Here is a 19,027-nt window from a genome sequence, read left to right as displayed (position 1 = left end):
TTATATTTATTATTATTATTATAATTCTATTATTTTATTTATTTATTTATTTATTTATTTGTTATTTATTTTATTTATTGTTATTAATAAAAAAATATATATTTTTAAAATTTAAAATCCCCCTCCCTTATCTAAGGATCAACCATTTCATCTAAAGTCCTTGTACTTAAGGACTTGACTTTGTACTTAAGAACTTTTCCAACCCCCACAAAAAGAGATTCTATGTAATATTAAGGACTTGACTTTGTACTTAAGAACTTTTCCAACCCCCACAAAAAGAGATTCTATGTAATATTCTGTCTACACTGGATCAAACAAAAAAAATACAGATACTGAGATAGAAAAGACAGTGAGAAAAATATCAAATAAAAAGGGAGACAAAAACAAAAATAAAGAGAAGAAAGAAAATAAAGAGGAGAAAGAATCATGATTTAAGTTTCAGAATTCTGCTCGAGTTTTTGGTGACAACTTCTTGCTTCGCTATTAGTTTAATTCATCACATAGATTTTATCCCGTTTAATTCATCACATAGATTTTATCCCATTTCTGTACTGTTATTTCATAAATTTTATTGTTATAAATTGAAGCATGAAATTAAATGTTCAAGTAATTTCAAGCATTATTTAATATGTATAATAATTGATTATGTGAACTTTCTTTTATTGCGTGTTATGTGGTCAAGTTACAAAATATTTATGCATATTAGTACATGGATGTGTTGGGTGTTAAAATGTTGTGTGTTAATGTTATCTATATTTTAAAAGAAAGAAAATATCGTTATTCTCTGTCATGAATTGAAAAAGAAAAGGAAAAAATAGAACCACTATACATATAGGCCTCTCTGTGTTCTTCTAATGTCATGCACATTTCACAGTAACAATAAGGACACCTCCCAGCATATTCTTCACAGACATACGTTACACATAGAAATGGATACACACACTCACAGGGAGATCGAGAAAGAGATAAAAAATTGTAAGGGAGAGAAGAGAGAAAATAGTGGAGAAGTGGAGAGAAACAACAGAGAAACAAGCTTTTCTGGCGACGGCTCACCCCTACCAAATTCCACTGGAAATCTAATCCATCCTCTCTTTTATTCACTGCCGGCTCTCACCGGAGATCCGGCGAACCAACAACCAAAACTCCTCCGGAATCCATTAAAATCGGTGACCAAATGGCCGGAAATCACCAGATCTGCCGCCGCCTCTTCCCCTTTTCCCGTCTCCTAAAACCGCCGGAATAACAACTGGCATGTTCTCTTCGCCGTTAGCCATTAACCAAGTCAGGAGAAACGTCATTCCATCCCGGCAGGCGCCGCCGCGCCACCCCTTTTCCCTTCTTCTGCTCCTGTCATGCCATGGCGATCCAGATCTAATCGGGTTTCGGTCATCTGGCGCTGCTCCAACAACCTCCACCGCTGTCACGCCGCGTTTTCCCCTTTTTCCATCGCATTACTACTGCCATAGATGGAAAAAAACAGAGAGTTAGAAAATTAAATACTGAATGTGTGTGTATGTAAGAGAAAAGGGATTTTTATATTTCTTTTTATTATTATTTTCTTTGTAAATAAATACCCAAGTTTTTATATTTGAGTATAGTATAAAATTATTTTTATTTAATAATTAGTGAAAAATGAAGTATGAATAAATTTGATACTAATAAAATTTATTATTATTTATATTTTGTTTGGAGTAGGGTATCGTATATTTCAGGTGATTTATTTTTTTTCAAGAATGTGTTCGAATCATATTTCGAAATTTTTCATGTTTTGATTTGTGTTATAATATATGATTTGAGTTTATTTAATTTAAAGATATTAAATTTTGGAGATAATATTAAATTTAGCGTAATCTAGGTAGATTTGTGTATTTTATTTATTTTATTATTTTCATTCATAGAACTTAATAATTACTTATTGATTTTATTAATTATGTTAAATGAATTTTGCTTTAGTTTATTATTAAGATTTTAGGCCAATTTTAGGCATATTTAAAATATTCGTCTCAATTAAGAATGCGGCATACGTATCTTTTCGAGACATTTAAATTCAAGGATATAATAATACACCTTGACAAATAGCTTTTAAAATTAACTTTCACCAATTTATTTAACATAAGAGGTGTAGACAGATATTTTCGGTGTAATTAAAAATGAGCGAATTAAAGCCTTCAAACATAATTTTTCAAATAGTTTTAATTAAGTATAAGTCAATAAAAGCGACCGTGCTAGAACCACGGGATTCGAGGGGTGCCTCATACATTTCCCTCGGTCAACAGAATTTCTTATCCGGTCTTTTATTTTCGCAGACCAAACAAGAGTCATTTCCTTTTGATTAGGGATTCAAAAAGATGACTTAGAACACCATAACTCAATTCCAAGTGGTGACTTTATAAATAAATTAATTTCTATTCAAAATCGTCACTTTAATTGAAAAAACCCTTCGACATCGACACTTCGAGCTAAAAAGGGGTGTGACAAGTCTTGTTGTGTTTTTCTTGATAAACAACCTTTCGAGCGTGTCTCAAACTTCTTTTGGAGAGTCAACATCACGAACATGCTCAATAAACTCTTTGCTGATAGAAGTCCTCAAAGCAAAGAGTGTTTTTCAGCACTTGATCTTTCGTCTCTTTTGTGATTCAAATTCTCAATGGTATTGACTAGGATTAATGAATCGGTTCCTAAAATTAAATTTCACATATCCTGACCTTTGAAGGTATGCTTCCATATTCATTCTCCAATACTTATAGTTTAGCCTATAAGTTTTTCTATTTTATATTGAGTATTTTTCTTCTTTGAAGCCCCCATTGCTACAAACGACAAAAGCTTTCTCTTCATACTTTTAAAACTTCTCCAATAGAGTACATTGATAGACTAGAAGATTGAAAAGAAAAAAGCTCTTCCCTTCAACCCGACTCTGATATCATATAACAAAATTCTAGAACAAAAACACTAAAGAAAATGAACTAAAACAGCCAAAAGCTATTTTTCTTGAATAGAAACTATGGCGTTTGAAATTACAAGAGAAAACAGAGTATATCTTTTACTCTGTATAATTAGACTCCTATTGTAAATATAACTCCTAACTTATAATATTTTATTGAAAAAATGATTCGGTGGACACTTATACTATGTCCGTTTTGTAATGTGGACACTTTTACTTACATATTTGTCATTTGGACCCCTGAACCTACTAAAAAGCTATATTTTAAATCCTTTGACTGTTGACTTTGTCTATGTGACATTAAATAGCTGACTAGGACTAGGAGAGTGTAGTGTAGTCACTCGCCTAGAGTGCAAGTGAGGATCAATTTTTGATCAATTTTATACTAAATAATTTAAAAATTAAAAAAAAATCTTACAACTACAACTTTTTAAATTTAAATATATTTTTAAAAAATAATAAATTTTTTAAAAAAAATAAAAAAAGAGCCCCTCCCTAACCCCTCCCCCATCAACACCCCCCACTCCACCCCACCGCTGTCCACCAGTCCCCTACCCCATCACCGTCTACCAGTCCCCCACCCCTACCAGCTGCCATGGTCATTGCAGCAGCATCACCACTATTAACGCAACACCACCACCATTTTGGGTGAAAGTAAAAGTTTGTGAAAGATCAAGATTTTGAAAGAAATGGTTTAGGTAATTTTGCTGGGCTTTAAAGAGATGAAGAAGTTCATCTGGGTTAATTGAATCTTGGTGTTTTGAGAATTTGCTGAGAGCAAATTGGTATCGTTAATAGATGATGCTCTTACCGTTATCAGTTTCTTTTATCGTTAATGAATGATGCTCTTATTTTACCATTTTATTTTATCATTAATGGCGTGAGGGAGATGGGGACTGTTGTTTCTATGGTTGTGAGGTGGGGTGGGGGGGTGAAAATGGTGGTGATGGTGATTATGGATTTGAGAAGATGGAGAAGAAATATAAGTGTTACTTTTAAGAATAATTCTTTTATTTAATATTAATGATTAATAATTTTAAAAATTATTAACTATTTGAAATTTTTAAATTAATTTTATTACTTAAAAATTTATTTTATTTGTGTATTAGAATTTATAGTTGAAAATTTAAATTTATAGTTGAAAATTTAAATTAATTTAAAATAAAAATTAATTGTATTTGTGTATTATAATTTCTAAAATTTATAAAAAAAATTTATTTAATTAAATTTATTTTAATATTTAATTTTTTATGTAGCATTTTAAACAGGCTTAAAAATGATATGAAATTTAATGTAATACTAAAATGACGTGGCAGCTGACGCAGCAGCTGACATGGGGCATAAAATTTAATGTAATACTTAAAAATGACGTGGAAGCTAATGTGGAAGTTGACGTGGCGCGGTTGTGTTACACACACAGTCAGAGGGGTTTAAAATGTTGCTTTTTAATGGGTTCAAGGGTCCAGATGACAAATATGTAAGTAGGAATGTCCACATTACAAAACGAACATAGTACAAGGATCCATCGAGCCATTTTGACTATTTTATTCCATCTAAACTTACTCTTAAAAATCCTAACTCCCGGGCCACTTTCTAAGATGAACAAATCTCACCTAATAATTATTTTGACCTGGTAAATGCAGTAAAATAAACAAGACAGTATTGCACTAATTTGTTACAATCCACTACAACCATTTGTCAACCACTATTATCGCCAGCTATCACCAACACGTTGTTAACTACCATACATTCTGTCACCATCATTAACTACTAACAATAACCAACTTCAACATCATAATCACCACCATAACAACAATTGCTACAATGTCAATACCACCATCACAACAAACCATCTCCATCATCACTAGCGAAATAAATATTTTATTTTATTATCAAGTAGTAATTTTATTTTATTAGAATTTATACTTTTATCTTAACTATTTTTTTTTTCAAATTGTATACTTATTCTGTTTAAAATAAATACATTATATTTACTCATATGTTGAGAAAATAAACCTTGTTATTATCCAATCTAATAAATAAAGTCCAATAAATATTTAACAAAAGCTTAAAATAATAATTTTTGAAAAACTTAAAACACCTAAATTATTATTTGCATATAATTTGCTTGCACTTAATGAAGGTTTGGATCTGAATGGTTCAGACTTTAAGCCATTAAGTGAATTTGTTTTCATTTAAGATTTAATCCCTTAATCTGAATATATTTTAATCATAAAGATATAGAACAAAGTTAATGTCATTAAAACAGTTTGGGTGTTGATAATATTCATCACCGCTTTATTCACAATTATCATCCACACCACCACCAATCACTTTTGTCATCACAATCACCACCACTATTACCGTCATTAATGACCAACTACCACTACTGACCACCTCGACCATCATAACCACCACAATTATTGTCAATCACTATTACTGTCAACTATCATCAACACATGGTTTTCTATCTCACATTTTTCCACCACCATTAACTACTAATATCAACAAACTTCAGCATCATAATCGCCACCACAACAACAACTGCTACACCACCACAACAACAACAACAAACCACATCCATCAACCCTAGCTAACATAAATAATTTATTTTTTATCAAGTAGTAAATATATCTTAGAGTAAAATATCTAGTACCCCTTAACTATGATCAAATTTGCTACGACATACTTCAACTTCACTGGGTCCTATTAACTTCCTGAACTCAATTTTAGCTTATTTTTATGATCCTTTTGTGTCGACGTGACATCTTTTGTTAATTTGTTTAGCTGACGTGATATTTTTGATGTGAGCCTCATTTTATATAATAAAGGTGGCACGTTAGTACAAAAGGATGACAAAAATATGATAAAATTGATTTCGGGTAGTACGATTTCTGTGAAGTTGAAGTGTGTCATAACAACTTTGATCATACTTCAAGGATAATTGATGCTTATCTCTTTATTTTATTAAAATTTATATTTTTATTCTTAACTATTTCTTTTTCTAAATTATAGACTTATTACTCCTTTAAAGTTCAAATCTAATAATATTTTAAGTATAAATAGCACAAATACCAACCCTTTTGGGAGTAATTACACTCTCTTATTTTTTGAATTACTTTACTCTCTCCCTATTAATATACATAATATAACCAACATATTGTATATGTTGGAGATTTTTGTAATATGTTTAGGGAGTTGAAATTTTTTATAATATTGAAAACATAAGTTGTATATTTGTGTAATTTTTAGATATTTTAAACGTTTAAATTTGTATTTAGATCCGAAATCTTAATGAATACAAATGAGGATTTTAAAGAGATTAGGTAGACACTCAAAACACAAGTGACCATTTTGTCATTTTTTCTGCCCGAGCCGCCTACCCAATACCCCAATTCCTTCTAAGGTTTTGCGTGAATAATCTACAAGCCTTAAATCCTCGCTGCGCTTCAAAAGTCCCAAATAAGTAATAAGAATGGCGGAACCCAAAGTCAAATACGATCGACAGCTCAGGTGATCTTTTTGCTATATGGTTTATATAATTTTCCTTATGATCTCTTTCGTATTCATTCACGGTCTCGGTTGATGAGTAAACACTTTAATTTTAACTGTATACATGTAAAGGCACCTCAACTAGTATACAATTGAATACTCCAACATACAAAATAATTTTGCATCATCTGGAGAACTCCAATATTTATGTGTCACGTCAAACATTGGGTTCAACCGTCTCCATTGTGTCATTGAATGCTCCTGACATACAAAATAATCATGTATGCAGCTGTAACACGTGTTCAACTATCTCCATTTTGTCGTTGAATACTCCAACATACAAAATAATCATCTGGACACCTTCAATATTTATGTGCCATGTTAGCATTAGGTTCAACTGTCTCAATTGTGTCAAGTTGAATGAATACTCCAGCATACAAAATAATCATCTAGACACCTCCAATATTTATGTGACACGTCAGCATCAGGTTCAATTGTCTCTATTGTATCGTCGTATACTCCAACATACAAAATAATTATCTAGACACTTCTAATATTTATGTGCCATGTCAGTGTGGGGTGTGTACGAGACACAATAAGGATGAGTTGGAGTGTTTTGTTTGTCAGTTGAAACCAAATTGAGGTGTATAGATGTGCACTCTCAAAGTTGAAATGCTTACTTTCTAGTGGAGGCCCAGTTTGAGTGTAAGTTTATGTATTATGCCTAAAGGAAATATCACTGAATTATGACTCAATCCAAAATAACTTAGGTCAGTTGGGTCATCCTCTATACTGAGGTCCACTTTGTTCCAATAATAAATACTTTTGAGTTTTAAGTCAAGGATGAGAACCACGAGTACTCAGGTTCAAATTCCAACAGAGATAAAAATGTTACAGTCCAAGCATTGATGAGTAGAGTTATCCGGTACCTATGCTAGTGGGAGGTAGCACGTGCCTGTGGAATTAGTCTCAAGGTGCACACAAGCTAGCCAAAACACTAAGGGGTCGTTTGGTAGAGTGTATAAGGATAATGCTGTATAAGGTGTATTAGTAATGCTTGCATTAGTAATGCTGGTATTAGTTATGCTAACATTATTTCCTATATTCTGTTTGGTTTGATGTATTAGAAACAAATATATAAGACTTAATTTTTATAAAATAATGTTTGTTTACAAAAATATCCTCTTTAACTTTGTACACTTTCTTTTTCAACAATATTGTTTAACCTTTTAAATTCATAGTATATTTAAAAACAAAAATTTTTCCATTAACGTATGCTTTCAAATTAAATTATAATTGCTACAGCTGTGATATTAAACCTCTTTGATCTAAACAGTTATCTTCTTTTTTTGATCGAGTAATCTGGTTCATATGAGTCTTACTTCAATGATGAACAAAGCCAAGCAGCAAAACTAAGAAGATGTCAAAATTTTAGAACAACGAAATATTGAATCAATATGCTGACGAATTTGCTAAATGCTGATTATTTATCAGATGTCATATGTTGCATTGAAGCAACTTTTATAATGAAAAATCTTAATTTTTTGTTGGTTTGGTCCAGTTGTTTGGCTATGAATGCAGCAAGCTTCTAGCTCAAAGGAACAAAAAAATGGGAATTACTTGTTTAATTGCTGTAGAACTATGAAAAGAAACGGGAAAAATATAATATTGTAGGAAAAGAGAATGGAAAATGTTTTGAGAGGAATTTGAGGGGTAATAATGTCATTAACTAAGCTAATGCATGTATTAAAATCCTTTGCATTAGCAATACATTGGAAAAGAGTGGTATTAACAATACACACCTCAATACACAATAGAGTATATAACTAATGTAAGCATTAGTTATACATATGCTAAAAATGATACCAAACAAGGTGTTAGTAGTACACAAGATTAATGCATGCATTATTTTTTTACTACACTCTACCAAATGACCCCCAAGATTGTCAACTGTGTTAAGTAGACACATGTTTAGTGCTGTTATTTGGATTGTCAATTGGATTATGTAAAACATGTTTTTCTGTAGATGCTGAAGTTGTATTTGTTGTTATATTATTTATGGTTCATTTTGTGGATAATAATAACTTGTTTCGCTCATATTTGCGTGTTATAAAGATTGATCATGTTTGTAACTGTCTTCTTATTCCAAATGGAAATTTCAGTTGAACCGTTTCTCATACTTACTTACATGGACAATGCAACGACTTATTGAACCTGCTTGGCTTGATTTTCTTTTTTCACTACTTTTCCTGTTTTGTTTTCCCTATGTGTTGCTTAAGGTTTGGCAAGGTGTCATATCTTGCATATTCACGTGGATTTGAACTAAATAACTCTTTGCTGGTCTTATGGAGGGCACTTAGGACTGAGGTACTTAGAGTCTTTGATACGCATAGAGATGGTATATAGTGAACAGTCAGTTTATTTGAGAATGATAAAACACCATAGATGATGATAAGAATACGAAGACTACAAATTGTAAGGCGTATAAGGCAGATACGATTTACACATCACACAAGTTACATACTTCATCCGTCCCAATTATGTGGCACCGTTTGACCGGAAATGAGTTTAAGAAATAAGGTAAGACTTTGTTATGTTTATCAGTTTCCCTTATTAAAGTCACTTTAATGCTTACTTTTAGTTGACTTTTTTATAATAAAGTGTTAAGTGGGACCCAATAAGGCTAAAGTGGATGATGCCATTAGATAGTTGCCAAATTAGGAAAGATAACATTTTCTTTGGGACGGTCTAAAAAGGAAAGGGCTCCACATAAATTGAGACAGAGGGAGTATCATTTACTGTGTTAAGAATATGTTAACTGTAGGACTTGAATTTTTTTGCCCACATTCATCATAAAAATAGATACTCCTTTTGTCCCAATTTATGTGATGCATTTTCATTGTTACTCTATCGCAAAAAGAATGATACCTTTCTATATTTAGAATGGAAAGGGTCTAGATATATCCTTGAAGTATTAAAATTGAGCAGATATGCCCTTTGTTAATAGTTGTAACTTACATATGGCCTTACTGTTCAATAGTTGGTCTAAATATGCTCTTAATTTAAATGGAACCCCGAATTAACCTAATTAGTTGATTAATAAGAGAAAAAGTGCCATATGTGCCCTTAAAGTTTGCGAAAATTGGAGATAATAATGAAGCTCTTTTGCAGGATATGGGGTGAGCAAGGACAAGCTGCATTGGAGAAAGCCAGTATCTGCTTACTTAACTGTGGTCCAACCGGTTCTGAAACTTTGAAAAATCTTGTTCTTGGAGGGGTTGGAAGCATCACTGTTGTTGATGGTTCCAAGGTTGAAGTTGGTGATCTTGGAAATAATTTCATGGGTATGTTACGTGGTTCTTTGTATGCGTATACATCTACAGTTTTGGAAAGCCCTGTCTTTACCATGGACTTATTTTTTCTCTCCTATTTCTGGTAGTTGATGAATCAAGTGTTGGAGAATCGAAGGCAAAGTGTGTATGTGCATTTCTTCAAGAGTTAAATGATGTTGTTAAAGCTAAGTTTATAGAAGATTTCCCGGAGGAACTAATTGAGACAAATCCATCATTCTTTTCTCAGTTTACCTTGGTCATAGCTACACAGGTCACATGAATCATCTTGTACTCGTAAAAACATTTGAGTTTGGCAGGATCATGTGTTCTCGACTCTTTTCATAGTTGAATTTCTTTATCAGAAAAACTTCCTTATACTGCCTCCCTATATGTGTATGTGTGTGTCTGTGTTTATATATATATACACACTTGTTTATACACACACACACACACACACACACACACATATGACATATACACACTCCCTTGTCATATAATGTTATAAACACCCAACTGTATCATTTTCTTTTCGTGTTTGTTTTGAGAGAACTTCTGTTACAGTTTCATGCTCGACTATTTAGTAGAATCTGCTTTATCTAAATTCTGATTTTGTTTATGACTGGAGAAATTCCAGAAGCTTCTGTCTGCTGTGTAGCATGTCAATTTTGAAGAGTTCTGACAATTATGCCGCTCAACTGTGAGTTAAAATTATTTCTCGACACTTCTTGTCTACTGTGTAGTATGTTGAGTTTTGAGCGTCTCTGTACTTCTGATACTTGTACTTTGCGTTGCAATTTTTCTAATATTTCTATAGTCTTAAACATGTTAAATAGAATCATATTTGTCTTCTATGAAAGAGGTAGGAACATGCTGATTTGGAAAAGTGAACTAGTAGTTCTGGTATCTGCATAATTATGATAGCAGGTTATCGAATCTTTAATTGTAGAAGCAAGAACAACCCCCTCCCCCCTTAAAAAAAGAACAAAGATTCAAGCAAAGTAATGATCCGTTTCCTTTGCCATTTAGGTCATTTAAATGTGTAATATGGCTCTATCAGCAGATACCAGCACAAGCGAATTTCTGACAATTTTCTCTTTTGCTTTGTCTTTTCTGTTTCAGCTGGTTTCAGATTCTATGGTGAAATTGGATAGAATCTGTCGGGAGGCAAATATTATTTTGATATTTGCACGTTCCTATGGCCTCATGGGTTTTGTTAGAATCGGTGTGAAGGTAATCTTAATTCTGCTTTCTTGTTATTTCAGACTGATCTAACTTTGAAACTCAGTACTGGTAGAGAACTGTCCAGACCAGTGACGACCATCGTCATGGATTTCTTGTCTGGATCGATGTCATTGTTAGGAATTAACTTGTAGCGAATCAACTGTCAAGTTATAGGAACAGAGTGAAACAATGAAATAGCAAATAATTAACGATGAGTTCGTTTGATAAAGCTCTCAGCAAACATGGTATATTTCTGTGTTAACCAAAATTTTATCTTTCGTCTGCAGGAACATACAGTAATTGAATCGAAACCTGATCATTTTCTAGATGATCTTCGGCTTAATAACCCATGGCCAGAACTTACCAGGTCGGCCTTTTCGTTGTGCTTTCCTCTGTGCTTGACATGTTAGAGTTCTACAATGGATACTGATCTGTTTGCTGAGCGCCATCTCGTATTTTTAAACACATGCACCCTTGTGTCTTATATTTCTAAGGATGATTTTGAGGAGTGAGGAGTATATGCCAGGAAGTAGGGGCATCCAAGAGTGTAGTATAGGGGTCAATCAAATGGGTATAAACCCCGGAGACCAGGATTCAAATTTCAGGAGAGACAAATTACTACGTGATTCTTTTCATCTAGCTAAGTCTCGATGGGCAAACTTACCGATATTTATGTGGTGGAAGGTAGCAGGTACTGGTGAAATAATAGAGATGCACAAGTTGGCTTGGACACCATTATTATCGAAAAAGATATTCTAGGGAGTAAGGCTATAACATTATCCTTTTCTTCCGAGTCGTGGATGATATCACCATATTCTTGGCAGATCATCAATGAGATGATATCACCATTTTCTTGTCAGATCATAAAAGAGGTTTCATTTCTAAAACCTCTTCAAATTCTAAACTTTCTCGAAGCTTACTCCATCTCTGTTCCACTAACCCTTTTACGTCCCTTTGGCCTCCCAATCCCAGTGTCACACTGAAAGTGTTCTTCCATACCCAAAACTGAGACACACACACACATTCATGCTAAAACAAACAAAAATTTGTTGGTTTTGGAGTATGCCAGGGACACTGGTTAGAAAAGCATTTAGAGGGTAAACAAAATGAATGGAAAAGGTAGTGTTAGAATAAAAGTTTTAATCTGCAGAAGGATAAATGTTGAAGAAGATAATCTTGTTGATTGTTATGTTCAACAATCAGAGGAGTATTGAATGGAGGACAACCACTGTTGTAACTTTCTCCTTTGTTGTTGAGCTTCTGAAACGGTTTTGAAGATGAATGTTGATATTAGGTGCTTTTGTCTTCTTGGATGTTTATTCAGGTATTACTAATACCTGTATTACTATTCCATCTCTTACGTGTAAAATATAATACAGCATTTGAGGTATAACTTTTACAGTATTAACTATGCAAAAATTGAGAACACGAAACAAACGCTTGATTGGTTAGTACATAACGTTATACAATGATTGGTAAACCAAACCAAACAACCCCACCATTCAAAAGAATGCAAAGGATAAAGAAAGGAAGGGGCTGATTTCATACGTATCCCGTACAGGTTCACAGAAACGATTGATCTGAACACAACTGATGCTGTTGTACATAAACACACGCCATATATTATTATCCTTGTTAAGATAGCGGAGGAATGGGCAAATACTCATGGTGGAAATCTTCCGTCGACCAGGGAAGAGAAAAGGCAATTCAAGGTCAAATATATTCTTATATGCTTCTAAAATTTCATCCTTAATTGCTCTATTTCAGTCCATATAAGGTGATTTGGTCAATTTCTTGAATGCCATAGGATTTAATTAAGTCCAAGATGATCACAATTGATGAAGAAAACTATAAAGAAGCCATGGAAGCTTCATTCAAGGTCTTTTCTCCACGAGGGATTGGTGCGTACTTTTCTAATTGTGATATATTAGAAACTCATGATGTTTTTCCATCTCGATTTATGTTATTCTTGGTGACTTCTTTTAGTCTGTTGAGTCTTTGGGATGAAATCTTAATGATTCAGACCCCGTTTTTAGCGGATAGCGGTTTCTTTTCACTGACATTGCGCGCACATTAATAACGAAAATTTCTCTTCAGTCCATCTACTAATATCCGTAGCCGAATAGTGTTTTCAAATATTGCTTTAGGCAGCCGTCAACGTGATGTCATGGGGACAATCTTATACAGTTTCCAAGAGATTTCGTAGTAGAAGTAAGAAGATAAAATTAAATATTTTTTACTATAAGATCTTCCATATTTCTTAGAAACTGCATCGAATTAATCCCATAACTAAGCCGTGCAGTACTCCAGCTTCAATAATACATGATTTGAAAATTTTACAGAGAGTTCAATTATTGTTCTTCTAATCAAAATCTCAAATTTCTTTGAAGCTGCATAACACTTTTCATTTTTTGAATCCCATTTTTAAAAATAATTAGGGATGTTTCTCTTTGCCTATTGAATAAATATATTCTTCCAATTGTGTGTGAATCTAGAGTTTTATGTGGAAACACTAGAGGAGGGTGGCGGTGAATTGTGTTCTATTAAAAATTAGTCGACTAGAATGGAGTTTTTCTGTATCTGCAGATAAATTCAATAACTTCAGAGTAATAGTTAGATGTATCAAGGTATATTAAAGTAAAGTAGTAAAGTAAAATCGGCATAGAGAATTTTTATACTAGTTCACGTACTGATGTACTAGCTACATCCGGTCCCCTTGAGCCAGAAAGTTATATTATTCCTTCTCAGTTTTCAGTCAACTAAAATGGTGGTTTTAGAACTCGTTCACCAACAACGATTTTCTCTCGACTATTTTCAGTCAATTACAACTATGGTTTTAGAATTCGTTCATGACCAACGATTTTCTGTCAACCCTTTGGTTTACCAGCTCAGCAAAGAAACTTAACTCCTGACGACTTTTGGATAACTCCGCGATAAACTTTTGGAGTGATAAATATCCCAAAGACTTAATGGGTCTAGAGTTGGGATGACGGCTTCCGTTGCTAACTTGTGATGGTATCATAGTTGCCAACTTACTGTATATCTTAGTTTATCAAACAAAACGAATACTCATCGAGTTAAAGAATTTATCTGGAAACTTGATATTTCAATATAGTTAAGTGGAATCTTAATTTGGAACAGGCATGATGATGTTGGAAATGAATAATTGATTTTTTCTCTTTTGTCTAGCAGGTGCAAACTTACAGAAGATTATTGATGACGGCGGTACAGAAATTGATTCTAATTCATCTGATTTTTGGGTGATGGTAGCAGCACTGAAGGTAACTTGCTTTTTCTTGGAAAACACTAATAGGAAGAAAGGTGGAAAGTAAGTTATGGAATTATTGCAGATTTGCAGCTTAGTTAGTTGAATAAGTCTGATTAAAAGAAGTATTGATGAGTTGTCAGCTCTATTTAAAACATGATTTTGCCTGCGGATCTTTTGTTGGTCTTTCCCATTTCTTTAGCTCCAAATAGCATATAGTGTCTAAATCAGTCCATATAAATATGTAATTGATAGCTTTGAGTTGATTGTAAAGCGTTGAAGTACCAGTTCCGCTGGTTCTTCTCTTGGTGAAGCTGCTTGTACATGTTTTAGTTTCTTCATTTGAATCTTCCTTGTGTGCCTTTTCCTTTAAAAAGTGAAAGGGGGAAGGAGATGGAAGGAAGAGTCTTCACTAAGTTCTTCACCCAAATAATGCTTGGCCTAAAACTTTGAGTTTGTCCTCTATCGTGCTATGGTCCTTCTGACCTCCGTGTCTTGGTTGCTAGTCCGCATTGCACAAGAAAATTTGAGTTGCAAAGTTGACTGGAGAAGTGTAGATTGGGAACCAATTTGAGATTCCTTGAAAGATGATCTTCCCAATTGTCAATGTCATTCTTTTGATTTGATTATATGCTAATTTATATATGATTATTATTCCTTTAGGATCCACAGGAAATTTGCACCTTGTCTGTCTCTTTATCTTACTTCTAATGTTTGTTCTTTCTCTTTTGCAGCTATTACATAATCGTTAATAACCTTTATCAAGCAGCCTACTTAAGTTCCCTTATTGATATTTCTTTGCATTGGTTGAAATTGGTAATCAATGTGATTTATTGCTTTTCTCTCTCTAGGAGTTCATAGCTAATGAAGGTGGTGGGGAGACACCTCTTGAGGGGTCGATACCAGATATGACATCATCAACTGAGTTAGTGGTTTAAGTTTCTTCACAACACCATAAATTTTTATTAAAATTTATGGGACTTTATTAGTGATGCTTGTACTGTTGACTATGTTGCAGATTGTATGTAAACCTGCAAAAAAACTACCAAGCCAAGGCTGAGGCTGATTTTCTTGTTATGGAGCGAAGAATCGGGAATTTACTTAAGAAAATCGGTAGGGATCCAGCCAGCATCTCCAAGACAAATATAAAGAGCTTCTCTAAAAATGCAAGGAAGCTTGCTGTAAGGGCATTTCTTATTTCCCCTTTCATTAGTTGACTGTTCATTCATCTAGAATTACTTATTTGTGCTACGTGGATCTTTTTCCAGTTTGACAATTCGGAACACATTGTACTTCTTGCTATAGAAACCACCATATATGAATGTTTGACTCTGATGTACAGGGATTTCTCTGCTTTTAGTTTGATGTTTTTGTGGTGTGAGTTTGTGGTCCTGTTTGTCTCTTTTCTCAAAGCTTTCTTGTTTCCAACCCTCTCTTCCAAGTGGTAAAATTTGATTTCATTCTGAGGAGCCATCCAAAAAAGACGCTAATTATTAAATTGGTCACCTTGCTTAACACATGCCTTCTAGGTCCTTCACTATGGCTACAAAGTGGGGTGGATCCTTTCAGGCAGAGGCTGCTAGGTTGGAAACTCACATTTCCTAGTCTTGCTTCAGGCTGAATGTGCTCAATGGCTCAGAAGAAAAACTATATGCTTCACTAAAGTGTCTTAAGCTACTCTGTTGGATGAAGAAACTTAAAATCTCCTCCTCCTACATGCATGATTTAGGTGTTATGTTCGTGATAAGATATTACAACAATGATGCTTTATTTCAATATATATCAAGGTGATGACTGTTGGGACCAAATTTTCAAGAAATTGTGCTGACATGATGATGCTTAAAGATAACAACAATTCCCACTACTAATTGTCAGCAAACTCCATTTCAGATCTGAAATCATTATTTTTGGATGGATATTTTGGTTTCTAGTCATTTTCTCTTTTCATTATGTTAGGTTTGCAGATATCGCCTCATTGAGGAAGAGTTCAACTCTCCTGTACAACCAGAGTTGCAGAAGTATCTGATGGATGAGGATCATGGGTATGTAATCGCTCAACGTAAGAATATGGTTTGACATGGTCAAATCACTTCAAGTTGATAAAATCATCTGTGACATAAATTGAAGTAGAGAGGGCTTCTTGGGATCATTTAAGCTCTTCGAACCCACATGATCCTTTCATGATACTTTGATTGTTTTGTGATACCAAATAACAGGACTTTGCAAGAAGCCAACTCTCTTAAAGTACTTCCTGAAAAGTAAGTTTATCCAAGCTAAAGCCCACTGCCATTTCGTGGTGGATTTTTTTTTATAGATCCATTTTTCCAGGGCTTCTAATGAAGTAACATATGAACTTTCAAATGCTGTATAGATTTTAAAGACATAATTTAGGTTATAATGACCTTTCTGTTGAAGTAGGAGTATTTAAGTTCTTTAAATGAGTCTCTCTTCAAGGTGTCTGCCTACTTGACTTGATGAAGTGCACTATTTAGTCTAGATTCCTCTTATGTGATCAGCTAACTAGTGTTTGATTTTCTTTCAAACTAGGGTTTGATTGAAACGTACCTTTAGTTAAACAAGACATACAGAGCAAAAAAGGTAGTGATGCTATGTGTTAGTGGAAGTCTTGTACGAATAAAATAAACATTGCCTTGTGAACGAGAAGTTGCTGATTCATGGTCTTTTTCGGTTAGACACTAGGATGGAGTTACTTCTGAAGATTTACATTGTTTGTTTGTTGGTTGCCTCTCACTTCCTAAACGTCTGTATTTTCTAGTTCTTTCTAGTTAAAAGGATTAACGGGAAACTGGCACTACATCCATCTGTTTCTCAACCAAAAGTTACTCGACAGTCCCAAATCTTTTCTTGTCTTTGGGTATCAGACTTTAGAAATATTAGGGATGTAATATTGCTCAAAACTTTGTTTGAAATGCTTTTCACCATGAAGGAAAAAATAGGATGAGGAAGCAGAGAAACACTGGCTACAGTCAATAGTATTTGATGTTGAGTAGAAATGGTGGTAGCTACTTAGGCTTTGAAGAAGCATAGATGTTGGGATGGTGGAAACTGGTTTGTTGTGTTAACTGTTGCTGTCTGATATACCTATCAGTTTTCCCATCAGCGGACCACCGTTGGATGTAATTGATAGGTGAAAAATAAAGAAATGAAGATCACAATGAAGTTCAAGAAGAGTTTAACTTAAGATATTAATTGTTGTATGAAGGAGGTTCAGAATTTAGATGTCTCTTTCCACCGTTCTTCTTTTTCTTGATTTATGTTTCATATTGGATGAAATACATCTTGGCCTAAAGGGAGTATTCCCTCATCTATTTCCTCCTGTTAATTTAAACCCTATAACCGTGAAACTTTTAATCATCTGCTAGTTGTTGACATGAAAACTTTCCAAGTGCATTCATTGTGCAGTATATTTATTTGTTCATTTAGTTGATATTCTTGTAGACAGCAGATATCTGTACGCTGAATGGATGCTCAAAGATTATCTTTTTGCTGAACTGTTAAAATTTTACATAAAAACTCTTTTTCTTTTGGAATTTTTTCCTACTGCCTTCTTATGGCAGTACTGCTGCGGGTCTTTACATTCTTCTTCGAGCAGCTGACCGGTTTGCTGTGAACTATAATAAATTTCCTGGCCAATTTGATGGGTAAGAGCTGATGTTTTCTCATCCAAACAATTTATCTCTTCGGAGAATTTTATTAGGCTGTCTGACCTTTAAGAAATATTTTTGCAGTGTGATGGATGAGGATATATCCCGGTTGAAAACTACGGCTGTTGGCTTACTCAATGACCTTGGTTGCAATAGCTCTGCCTTATCAGAGGACCTTATTAATGAGATGTGCCGGTATGGTGCTTCTGAGCTTCATGCAGTGGCTGCCTTCGTTGGAGGAGTTGCGTCACAAGAAGTGATCAAGGTTTGGATCTCCTCCAAATATTTTTATCTTGAACCTTTTTTTTGTCAAAACTTGTAGTCTATTGGAAATATAGCTATGCGCTATACTGCTATGAGAGCGGTAATCTGAGGTCTATTATGTTGATTGTTGTGTTCACTGCAGCTCATCACGAGACAGTTCATTCCCATGTCGGGGACTTTCATCTTTAATGGCATTGATAACAAGTCCCAGCTGTTGTTGCTATAGTCCCCGAATTTACAGGCTAGTCCTTTCTCCTCAACTTTACGCTGCATTCTTAGGTTCCTCGGAACTGATAGTTTTTGTTTTCACTCTCCTTGGCAGATTTCATTTCGTATAACGGAACTCAGTTTTGCTCACAAACCATATCGTTTCCAATGGGAGGAAAATGCTACTTTTAGTTGTGCAAGGAAAGAGTTTAACTTCTATACACTAATACGTAGTCGATTGGGGGTTGCTTCATTTCAACTCACCGATGAAGGGAGTCTAAAGAGTTGTTTTTTCTTTGTTGATTGTTCTCAAGGGAGGAGGAAATTCAGTACCAAATGCTTGGCAATCTTTGGTAGAGGTTTTGTGATTTCATGCTGAACCTGATAAAGAACAAATAGGTGGTCTTTCTGGAAATGTTAAGCGAAAGTTTTCCCCTTGCATCTCGGTCACTTTTACTTTTTCGTTACTTTGTAATTTAAAGATAAAAATCATAGAAAACCTTGCCAGCTAAATCACGTTACAGTTATGTCAATGTTGTGTTTAAAAATATACTGACAATGGAGCCTTATACTGAAATTATACTGGCATGAAAATGCATAGAGTTGATCTTAATAGAATATGTTAATTTTCTTGTAGTAA

General features: G+C 34.0%; 1 protein-coding gene across 7 annotated transcripts; it reads left to right on the top strand.

Moving 5' to 3' along the window:
- Window positions 1-6,246: 6,246 nt before the first annotated feature.
- Window positions 6,247-19,027, top strand: LOC107847673 (NEDD8-activating enzyme E1 regulatory subunit AXR1). 7 transcript variants are annotated; one of them, XM_016692067.2, is made up of 16 exons: window positions 6,247-6,454; window positions 9,605-9,777; window positions 9,873-10,036; window positions 10,885-10,995; window positions 11,274-11,353; window positions 12,548-12,698; window positions 12,794-12,887; window positions 14,179-14,267; window positions 15,103-15,176; window positions 15,270-15,432; window positions 16,208-16,293; window positions 16,468-16,509; window positions 17,830-17,913; window positions 18,001-18,181; window positions 18,323-18,421; window positions 18,503-19,027. In XM_016692067.2, exons 1-15 carry the CDS (start codon window positions 6,417-6,419, stop codon window positions 18,404-18,406), a joined length of 1,614 nt encoding a protein of 537 aa, XP_016547553.2. In that variant the 5' UTR covers window positions 6,247-6,416; the 3' UTR covers window positions 18,407-18,421; window positions 18,503-19,027. The 7 variants fall into 7 exon arrangements, with proteins under 7 accessions (XP_016547553.2, XP_047255751.1, XP_047255748.1 ...); XM_047399792.1 differs by having other exon boundaries at window positions 6,251-6,454; window positions 14,176-14,267; window positions 16,208-16,310; window positions 17,865-17,913; XM_047399791.1 differs by having other exon boundaries at window positions 6,252-6,454; window positions 14,176-14,267.

Source organism: Capsicum annuum, chromosome 11 (assembly GCF_002878395.1).
Source record: "Capsicum annuum cultivar UCD-10X-F1 chromosome 11, UCD10Xv1.1, whole genome shotgun sequence".
NCBI lineage: Eukaryota > Viridiplantae > Streptophyta > Magnoliopsida > Solanales > Solanaceae > Capsicum > Capsicum annuum.
This window is presented reverse-complemented; position numbering and strand designations above follow the sequence as displayed.

Coding starts and splice junctions, on each gene's coding strand:
- LOC107847673 (XM_047399791.1), top strand. CDS start 6,417: ATGGCGGAACCCAAAGTCAAATACGATCGACAGCTCAG. Junction 10,996..11,273: donor TTGTTAGAATCGGTGTGAAG/GTAATCTTAATT, acceptor TTTCGTCTGCAG/GAACATACAGTAATTGAATC. Junction 18,182..18,322: donor CGTCACAAGAAGTGATCAAG/GTTTGGATCTCC, acceptor TGTTCACTGCAG/CTCATCACGAGACAGTTCAT.